A 10,951-nucleotide genomic window follows, 5' to 3' on the forward strand; every position below is an offset into this window, starting at 1 on the left:
TCACTACAGTTGTTAAATTAGTAACATGGCTGTTAAGTGAATCTGGTTTGCCCATTGACTTTGCTTGTCAGGTTGCAAAAGTTTAGTGACCCAGGACACTACAATGTCATAAATGTAAATCAATTGCCAAGCATCTGAATTTTGATCACATGACCATAGGGATGCTGCAACAGCTGTAAGTGTGAAAAGAGGTCATAAGTCACTTTTTTCAGTGCCATTGTTACTTCGAATGGTCATTAAATGAACTGTTGTAAGTCGAGGACTACCCGCATTTAACTTAGAAAGTCTCTTTTGGGTCACATTGGACTCCTATAACTTGTCAGTATAGTTTTTTGGCACCAATACAAAAGTGCTTTGTTTAAAATATACTTTATGGCCTTCTGCCCAGTCCTTAAAAAAAAAAAGCCCAATTCAGACACAACAAAACAACCATAAAGAGTTACACAAACCTGCTGTTGTACACTATAGAGGGTCTGCTGAGGTTGTGAATATTGCTGAAAAACATACAAACTTGGAATAACTAAAATATATATACAGAAAAATATATTGCCATACGACAATCTCAGAGAATTACATGTAAAATAAAATTAAGCTATATTGCTCTAGGTCAGTGATGGCTAACCTTTTTGCCATCGCGTGCCAAAAGCGGGGGCAGTGTGATTGGGTCACCCACACGCGCGTGCCCACATCCATAATTCTATGTGCCCCCCCCCCCGTGCTCTCCCCGCTTTTGGCATGTGATGGCCCGGTGGGCCCGGTACGCCTGTTTTTTGCTCTCCCCAGGCTCCAGAGCCTTTCTAGGAGCCTGGGGAAGGAAAAACCGGCCTTCCCCACCCCCCCAGAGGCCCTCCAGAGGCCAGAAACAGCGTGTTTCCTGACTTCTGGTGGGCCCAGAAAGCCTGAAAATCAGCTGGCTGGCGCACGCATGCGTGCGTGCCGGAGCTAAACTCGTGTGCCCATCGATATAGCTCCATGTGCCACCTGTGGCACCCGTGCCATAGGTTCACCATCATGGCTCTAGGTTAGCAAAACATTGGTAATATTTTACTAGGTACATAGAACTGGACTGAAATACAGAAAATATTTTTTCTCAAATATCACTCTAGATTCTATAACATGAATGGATGTGTCATGTGTGGAACTCAATTTAATAAAATGAATAGCAGTTGCCCAAAAGCATGAATGTTAACAGCCCCTCTTATAATGTTTTCATTTGCATCAGTTATTTGAGAAGAAGGAAGTCATATCCTTGAATGTTTCTGTTTAAAGCTTGTGTATGACTATTGGTTTCCAAAATCACACAAAGTCAAGTTTTAGGCTCAAACTACTTCTGGCTCAAAATAGGGTCTCAAAGCAGATTAGATAAAACTTGCAGAGCCCTCTTAAGTAGCAATGTGTAATATGTTCCCAAAAAAGTACCGAAGATCTCTATTGTACATGCACAGACTTAAAATGCAGAACTTCCCCAAAAATAAAAATTATCCAATTTTGCAGCTTATTCTTTGACATGATCACTGGCTACATTGGGTGAAAGGCTGTTCCTTTTACCTGCTGTAATGCGGCAGCTGCAGCCGCAGCTTGCTGTTGCAAAGCAGCTGTCTGAGTGAGCTGATAGTTTGTTGGAGTCTGAGTACTGAGTCCTGCTGCCAATGCAGTTTGCTGTGTATATATTGTAGGAGATGCTCCAAGTAATGAAGGCTGTTGTACACCCAAAGCAGCTGAAAGGAGAGAGCTGAGCATTAGGAAACCCTAATTTTGATTAATGGGATTTCAAGTCAAATCCAGCACTATACATTTTAATAGCATCAAGATTTTGTAGAACAACTGATTCCTCTTTGCATTTTGAAAGGTGCAACTGTAGTTTTAAATTGAAACAAAAATATTTCCTTGTCTAATAGACAGTGCTGAATGTACAATACTGGCAAAATGTGTATTTACTTAAAACATAGAATGCAAATTAATTTATTAGGCCTGTTTTTACATTAGAGTTAATGACCGCTCTATATAAATTCAGGTGATCGCATAGAATTCAATTCTTCTTACAATGTGCCCAGTGAGTAAAGTACTTTGTTTTAGAAGAAAGATCTTATTTCAACACATCACTTGTTTTCTGATGGAAATGCTATTACAGAAGGCCAAATAGCCTTGTCATCTTAGTTTAGGAAAGGGTTTGACATTTTAAATGAGCATCAGAGCAGGGAAAATTGCTCCAAAGTAACGAGGAGGCTGGTGTGGGGTTGCGCCAGCAGCCTGCGCAGCCGGCGCTCGCGTTGGACAGCGAGGAGGCTGAAAAGGATGTGGTGCCAGAGGCAGAGACTCAGCCAGGGCCTTCAGAACCTCCAGAGGCTCCTTCAAGTGGAGAGAGCGAAGTGGAGGAGCCTCTCCTCAATGCTCGAGCACGCAGGGCTGCCAAAAGGCAGGAGTGGCTACTCAGGAGGAGGAGATCTCCTCGAGAGTAGGGTTTGAGGATAATTGGCCACTCCCTTAGCCTATTTAAGTCGCACGCAGCTAGTGCGTTCTTGCTGGAAACAACTCGTATTATTATCAGAGTATTTTGGTTTATCATATCTTGTTTTCTGGGCTGGTTGCCAACCTTTGCTGGTCTTGTTTATTCTTGCTACTTAATAAATTTGATAAGGACCGTTGGTGTGTGTCAATATCCTCAGAAATCTGGAGCTGGGGCAGAACAATTTCTGTATTTTGAATCGTGTGCAACCTTGCAATGAAGTACTATGCAGCATCAGTTGGGTTCGCTCAAAAATCCATTTAGAAGCTGGTCTACCAACTTTTGTCATGCTATGTGCCAGCAACCTGGTTTCATTTCAGTTCAAATTGGGTTAGTCTCTTGTGTACAAATTTGGCTTGCCTCCCCAAGTTCTCCAGTGCAAAATAAATATAAATTATTACATTCATACCTTCAGAAACCTAAGCTCCACTTGTTTAGCTACCCTTGCACATGGAATAGGTTATATTTCTGGAACCACTTTAACTCAGGATTTCAATCTGCTACTTAGCGCCCCAAATTTTGTTTCTAGGACTGTCAACCACATTTTTCAATGTCATTGCTGCCAATGTGAAGTGCAACTGTTACCCTCTCCTGAGAATTATCCTGGCAATTTATTTTTCTATTTATTAAGGAGTTTTATATGGCTGCCCAGCTCACAGTGACTCGAGGCAGCATACAAAGACCCCCAATACAAAACTCGTTTCCCCCACCCCCCAGATTGTTTGTCATGATAATGAGCTTTGCACCAGGCAGACATTACCATGCAGCCTACACACCTAAAGCAAACACAACTCTCTAATTATCAAATTACCCACAACCTCTGCAAGCATGAGAGGATATAGGTTCATGATAAAGAACTGTGTCCTACAAAAACATCCGGCTGCCTTCAAAATTATGTTCTTCCCTGAATTCTTCACTCTCCCTTAACAACAAAGGTGATATTATTCTGGAAGTCCATCACGGTCTAACTTGTCTTATCTATATAATTCTCCATCTTTCTAAACATCTCCAACTTGGCCACCTTATTTTCAAGGAAATATATATGCTGTCTGAGAATTAAGAGCTTTTGCACTGAAGATAAACCCGTAATTTATATCTAATTAGCAAATAGTCATAAATTTGACACTCTATACAAAAACTTTAAATGGCCCTCTCTTCAGATGAGACTACCTGCTTTGGGAATGTAAACAACTGCTTTTTCTCACCCTCAAGACTGCTGGTCAGAGCCAAGCTTTTGCCTGAGGAAAGTGGGTCAGTCACTAGCTAATTGTTTGATCAGCTGATCAACGGCAGTTGTAAACCACCAACATGCAGAACATTACAAGTTAAGATATATTACAACTTAAGATATATCACTCAGGCAGTTAAAAAATAAGTCAAACAGCTCTCCTTAAACGATCTGAACAGCTTCACAAATTCAGCAGCACCAGATAAAAATCCTCTGTTCCTGTTTACTCTCATCTTTCTAAAGACTACTGGCTGGAACTAAGCCACCATGGCTTGCTTAAATCATTGTTAAAACAAACCACAATTTAGCAAGTTTAACTTTCAAACACAGCCTTCAGACTTCAAGTAGTTCATCTCTAATATTGAATGTTATGTTTGTGCTGTTATATATTTGACAAGATTCAACTGAATACCACTATCTAAAACAGAGGTCTTCAAACTTGGCAGCTTTAAGACTTGTGGACTTCCAGAATTCTCTAGCCAGCTGGCTGGAGAACTCTGGGACTTGAAGTCCACAAGTCTTAAAGCTGCCAAGTTTGAAGACCTCTGATGTAAAATATATACGAAGCAGAAAATAGAGGTGTTTTAAAAGATATTTAAGCATATTTTTGTTACATAATAAATGGAACAGAAGAGGGGGATTGTGAAAATAAAATGGGGAAAATATAACTAAATATAATATGTTTCAGAGATTTCCTGATCAGAGAAAATCAAGAAAAGCAATCATACATAAATATAAAAGATATAAAAGCTAACAACTGCTTCTCCACAAATGTTGGTCATTCATCAGTGCAAGTTTTTTTTCTATTCAAAATTAATATCTGTATTGTTTTCAATCCACTTAAAATATTTTTCAAAGCTAATCTTTTTACATTTGTTTTATTTCCATTTACTCAGACAATCAGAAAGGAATCAGAAGTAGTAGTTATTAAGAAAGTGCAAACTGACCTGGCTGAGAAACTGCTGTAGCTGTAAACTGAGTTGCCCATGGGGGATTCTTCTGTCCTCCAAATTGTGCCATTATGAGAGGTGAAATTCTTCTGCCAGTTTAGTTTCTAAAAAAAAAAAAGCTGACCATTAACACTTTAACATGCATCTAATTCCTGAATCATGGACAAAACTAGCTATGTATGTGTGACATACATATGCAGTTACATTTATTTGATTTATATGGTTGCCCAAGTTGTAAAGTGACTCTGAACATCTTTCAATTATACAGAAGCAGGAAAGCAAAAGAGAAACAGAACAATGAAATAAAAAGGAAAAAGAATAGCCAAGGCCAGGCATTGTAGAGTCTATTCAAAAATATTACATTCTAGACAGTTTCATCTTGCAGGCTGGCTAATGATAGGGGAAGCACCAAGTATTTGGGATTTTAGTGTACAGAGTGCTGGTGGGATGGGGCCATCTGAACCTTTGAGGGGAGGGATGATGTTCCATGGGCAGCTGCTGTAATAGAGAAGGTTTGCCCCTTGGGTTCTGCCAGGGGAGAAGGACTTGAAATATGCCCTCCTGCTGGATTCTCTTGGAACAAGCTGAGGCAATTGGAGACAGTTGGTTTTACAAATAATCTGGCCAGTATATGAAGAGCCTTAACTATGTTTGTTCTATGTCAGTGGAAATTCTGAGTCATCCACTACCATAGTTGTCTCTTCAAAAGTCAACTGGATTGTTTTTTCCTTTAGGAAGAAGAAAACATTTTCCTTCTCATCCAAGGAGCTTCATCAGTTCAGATGGTGTGAGGGGGGTGGGCGGTGGTGGAAGGCTAGGTACAGAATTATTCCATACCTATTCTTCCATTCCCTCCACCTCACCAAAACTGATGAAGCTTCTTGGGTGAGAATTGAAACATTTCCTTCTTCCTCAAGGGAAAAAATAGTCTAGTTCCCTTTTGAAGACAAAAGCACCTTTGAGACAACTGTTTGCTCTAATAAGAGAAACCATGACAAACCAGATGTCTTGAGAAAGGAAGCCGATAGTAAATATTTCCAGTGAAAAATACAAATGAACTTTGGTTCTCACAAAATTTCACCTATTAGCTCTACTTATTATATACAAATGCACAAAAACTGGTCCGTAACAGGTAGAGTTTATATGGTCGATCTTCAACCATCAAACGGTGACTCATCAAGAACACTTTTAAGTTGTTTTTCTAGTAAGAAAATGCATCTCCACTATGATCCAGTAGCTGTGCTTAGATTAGACACTGAACAACAAGGCAGCGAAATACATGTAACCAAGTATATGAAGCCCAAGTGATCACTTGGTGATTTGATGTGTCATGCAAATCTAGGAAATTAACTCAGTCATTAAGCATCCCATATTAATCCGCCCGTATCAGCATGGATAATCATGGTGTGGCAAATTAACAAACATGTCATCCAGATGCACCTAGCAAAAAAATTGCTAGCGCATACAAATGACTTAAAGAAGTTTCTAAACAAAAGGTAAGTTGAACCAAGAAAGCACTTGACTTTAAAGGAAAGCGCATCCTCACACCCAGGTTATCCACGAAAACACAATATCCCACTACCAGACAGCTCTACAAATTATAAGTTTTCTATCTTGACATTTTCCCATTAATTCTGGAATAATAAAAATGTGCTATTTTATTGTTATAATTACTAGCCTTTCATAAAAATTCTCTAAAATCTATGATTGTTATTAACAGATTAACAGAGTTGGAAGGGACCTTGAAAGTCTTCTAGCCCAACTCCCTGCACAAGCAGGAGTACCTATACCAGGGATCTGCAACCTGCGGCTCTGGAGCCGCATGTGGCTCTTTCATCCCTCTGCCGCGGCCCCGTCACTCAAAATATGCATCACAACCACCAATGTGTGACACCCACCGGCATGTGATTTATTGAGCTTTTCGACCCATCTTTTTTTTCAGAGTTCAGAGTTGCATACAGAAATAAAAAATTGTTTTCTCTGTAGCACTTCATTGATTTCATAAATTCAACACACTATATAGTTTTTTTTATACATAGCATAAATGTAAAAAATGATATATGCAGCGTTATCTTCATTTTAGATGTTCAAAAGGGTTTTGTGGCTCCCGGTGTTTTCTTTTCTGTGGTCCAAATGGCACTTTGAGTGTTTAAGGTTGCCGACCCCTGACCTATACCATTCCAGACAAGTGACTGTCCAGTCTTTTTTTTTTAAAAAGCCTCCAGTGATGGAGCACCCACAACTTCTGAAGGCAAGCTGGTTATCTGTTCTCACTGTGAGGAAATTTCTCCTTAGTTCTAGGTTGCTTCTCTCCTTAGATTGTTTTCCACCCATTCATGTTGTTGTGCATTACATGAAGTACTTTTCAATTGAAAACTAAGCGGGGCTGTCCTGGTCTGCGGGAGAATTAGCAAGCCTGGTTCAAGGCTCGGTCCCAATTTTTCCCTTTGAGTAAAAAACACGCGTGGAATCAACCCACACAAATAAAAGGTGCTCAATAGTGAATGTGTGGGGTGCAAATGACTGTGTGAGACAGTAACAAAGAAGAAACTCTCCTGTTGGGTTTAGTCGCCCAGGGCCCGCAAAGGGTCCGCGAAAAGACTACGAAGGGCAAAAGGTGGGCCTCTTGGAGGTGCCTGGTCAGATCTGTCTCCTCTTTGCTGAGGGAAGCGTCCTTAGCGGCGAGGGGAACGAACCCCGGCCCGCCGTCTCCTCACGGCCCGTCCACAATGCGGGACTGAGGCCTGCCGCCCCAGGAGAGCTTCTCCCGCCCTCTTGGCCCAAGCCTGGTCTGAGGAAACACGAAAGCTCCCCCTCTTTCCCCGAAAGCACCAGCCCGGCTCCCCGCTCTAATAAAATCGCGCCGCGACTTCCCGGCCCCTTTACCTGAAAAGGGCCGAAGACGGACTCGGAGAAGCCATTTCGAACTCCTCCAGCACCCCCAAGGCGAAGAGCCACGGCGCAGGCGCAGAAAGAACGCGCGAGGTGCAGCTAGGGGAGTCGGGTCAGCTCGCCGCGGCGCACAAGAGTGACGTCCCCAAAGCCAGGCCCGCTTTCGCCCTCGTGCACGTGCTCCGGGAGGCTGGGATGACGGTCTCCAAAACAAAGAAGGGAATATCGCGTGGCGCATGCGCCCAAGGGAAAAGCTGTCAAGGAGGTTGCGAGGCGAATTTTTTTGCCACCATCTTGTTTACGAGGCGGGTGATAAGTGTGTACTTTAGTTTTCCAGGCAGAGGAAAAGGTGTTGCTTTTGCGCATTTGCTCATCGGGCGTTTTAACACTTCCAACAGCTTAGTTTTGTATTAGCTGGATTAAAGCAGTTGTGGTTTTGTTTTGTTTTCAACCTAGTCAACTTGTGGGCTTCAACTCCCAGAATTGCTGGCTGGGGAATTCTGGGAATTGAAATCCAGATTTTAATAGTTGCTCAGGTTGAAATCAATGCTCTAAGGAGAATCCTCCAGTGAAAATCCATGCTTCTCTGCCTTTTTAATCCCTTACATAGGATTTTTTATGCTAATATTTTATGTTGCCTTGTAGGAAGTTAGCACCCAACCTTCTCCTAGAACAGGGGTCTGCAAGTGGCTCTTTCATCCCTCTGCTGCGGCTCCGTCACTCAAAATATGCATCACAACCACCAATGTGTGACATCCACCTGCACGTGATTTATTGAGTTTTCCGACCCATCTTTTTGTTCAGAGTTCAAAATATTTTTGTTGCATGCAGAAATAAAAAATCGTTTTCTCTGTAGCAGTTCATTGATTTCATAAATGCAACACACTATATTTTTTATACATAGCATAATGTAAAAAATGATATATGCAGTGTTCTCTTCATTTTAGATGCTCAAAAGAGTTTTGTGGCTCCCGGTGTTTTCTGTTGGAAACAGGTCCAAATGGCTCTTTGAGCGTTTAAGGTTGCCGACCCCTGTTCTGGAAGAATGAAATATTCTAGGAAATATTTAAAAAAGCAGATTATTATATTTCCCTGGATGAGAAATGGAGAAACATGTTTTTTAGGCAGGAAGCAGACTCACTCTTAATAGCCCCCACCCTCCTCAATAGCCCACAACAGATGTCAGCACTTAAGAGATAAAAGAGATAGTTAAGTCTATTCCTAAGTAAATATCCTCACCCAAGATCTAACAAAGATAGGATTAGCCCTCAGCTGTAATAGGAATTACCCCAAACCCTCTTTATTATATCATCACCCAGCAAGATTCAACCAAGCCTGGGACTCAAGACAACCTACAAAGATACCCCTGCATGGCCCCATGGGAGTCTGACAACCAATCAGAATACATTTCTTTCACAGGAACGGGAAGCAAGTTCAAAGACTGAGAGGGTATAAATATATCTCTCTCCACTCCATGCTCTGAAGTTACCCAGGACTTCCAAACCATGTGGTCCTGTCCACCATTAAACCATCCTTCCAAGCAGTCTCCATGTTTCCAGTGTTTCTCCCCACTTGGAACTGAACCCAGATGGACATTTCTTCCAACAGCTGTTTCTGTTTTAATATATTACATGGTTTTAACATATATAATTTTAACTCGTTTAAGGCTGAGCTGCATCTGAGATGCAAGATAGACCAAATAAATGAAGCCCAAGAAAGTGAAACCTTGAATAGATACGATCATTTGGCTAGGTGACATAGTGGTTATGCTCATTAAATGGTTATTAAGTACTCCTCTAAACAGGTGCATTCACTATTAGAACCAATATTAAAATGTTGCTGTCGGTCTTTGATATTGTGTCTCAGTTGAATAATCAGTTATCAGAGATTCTTAATCTGTCATGTTCGTAACAGTTCTAAAACTGCATTAATTCCAAGTAGAAAATTTACAGGAAAAAAGCAACCAAGAAACATTAACATTTCATTAAAGTTAATTAAAATAATTCAGAAACATTTAAACAACAGAAAACCCAAAGAATTGGGAAATAAAGAAATCCTGAGAAATAGTGACTGTAGTATCTCTATTGCCATCACCTATTTCAGAAGTGCATTTGGGATGAGAGTCTTCTTTCAGATATTCTCATCCCAAACTATTTGACTTGGATAGAGTTGTAGCTATAGTACTAAATTCTTACAAGATGTGCTATGTAGTTCCACAGTGCTTTTGTCCTGAAACTTTGCAATTTTTATAATTTTTAAGGACATCCTCATTATGCATATTAATCATTTCAGCTAAGCTCAGGATATAAACTGCTTATTTTCCCAGACAAACAGAGCAAAGATCATAAAAGGGGGTTCAATTGGAGCATGTTTATGTATCCATCCGAGGTAGGTTTGCCTAATATATTATTAGCCTACTCCAATATGTGCAACTAGCAATAGTAATAGCACTTAGACATATGTACCGCTTTACAGCCCTCTCTAAGGGGATTACAGAGTCAGCATATTGCCCCCAACCATCTGGGTCATTTAACCCACCTTGGAAGAATGGAAAGCTGAGTCGACCTTGAGCCTGTAAGAATCAAACTGCCGAACTGCAGGCAGTTGGCAGACTACAAAAGTAGCCTGCAGTACTGCATTGTAACCACTACACCACCACGGATTCACCAGTATCTCACATCAGTATCGAGAAATTTGAGTTAGATAAACTACAGTATTAATATGGACATCATGCAAATATTGACTGTAAAAGCCCCTTTAACCACAGGTAGAAATATAAATGAATTAACAAGCAGGAGTACCTATACCTGTGATGGCGAACCTATGGCACGTGTGCCACCTGTGGCACGCGGAGCCATATCAGTGGGCACGCGAGGATTGCCCTAGCTGAGTTCCAGTGTGCATGCACGTGCTGGCCAGCTCATTTTCAGGCCTTCTGGGCCCACCGGAAGTCAGGGAACAGGCCATTTTCAGCCTCCGGGGGGTTGGGGAAAGCCGTTTTTGCCCTCCCCATGCTCCTAGAAAGCTTCTGGAACCTGGGGAGGGTGAGAAACAGACCTACTGTGCCATCACGTGCCAAAAGCAGGGGGAGCACAGGGGGGGTGTTGCATGTGTGGGGGAGGCAGGGTGCATTGAATTATGGGTGTGGGCACACAGGCGCGCGACCCCCCGTGTGACCCCCACTTTTGGCACACGACGGCAAAAAGGTTAGCCATCACCAACCTATACCATTCTAGACAAGTGGCTGTCCAGTCTTTTCTTAAAAAAGTCTTCAGTGATGGAGCACCCACAACTTCTGAAGGCAAGCTGGTTAATTGTTCTCACCGTTAGGAAATTTCTCCTTAGTTCTAGGTTGCTTCTTCCTGGATTGCTTTC

General features: G+C 41.6%; 1 protein-coding gene across 1 annotated transcript in view; it reads right to left on the reverse strand.

Moving 5' to 3' along the window:
* Window positions 1-7,643, reverse strand: part of CCAR1 (cell division cycle and apoptosis regulator 1) — a 30,910-nt gene extending 23,267 nt beyond the window's left edge. The window contains exons 1-4 of the mRNA XM_070946539.1: window positions 7,571-7,643; window positions 4,682-4,788; window positions 1,549-1,718; window positions 450-494 (exon numbers count right to left, since the gene is read on the reverse strand). Coding sequence (XP_070802640.1) covers window positions 450-494; window positions 1,549-1,718; window positions 4,682-4,754 — 288 coding nt within the window. The 5' untranslated portion in view covers window positions 4,755-4,788; window positions 7,571-7,643. The remainder of the gene's footprint in view (window positions 1-449; window positions 495-1,548; window positions 1,719-4,681; window positions 4,789-7,570) is intronic.
* Between the last annotated feature and the right edge of the window lie 3,308 nt (window positions 7,644-10,951).

Source organism: Pituophis catenifer, unplaced genomic scaffold (assembly GCF_029215685.1).
Source record: "Pituophis catenifer annectens isolate HBS135680 unplaced genomic scaffold, rPitCat1.0.hap2 SCAF_6, whole genome shotgun sequence".
NCBI classification, from domain to species: domain Eukaryota; kingdom Metazoa; phylum Chordata; class Lepidosauria; order Squamata; family Colubridae; genus Pituophis; species Pituophis catenifer.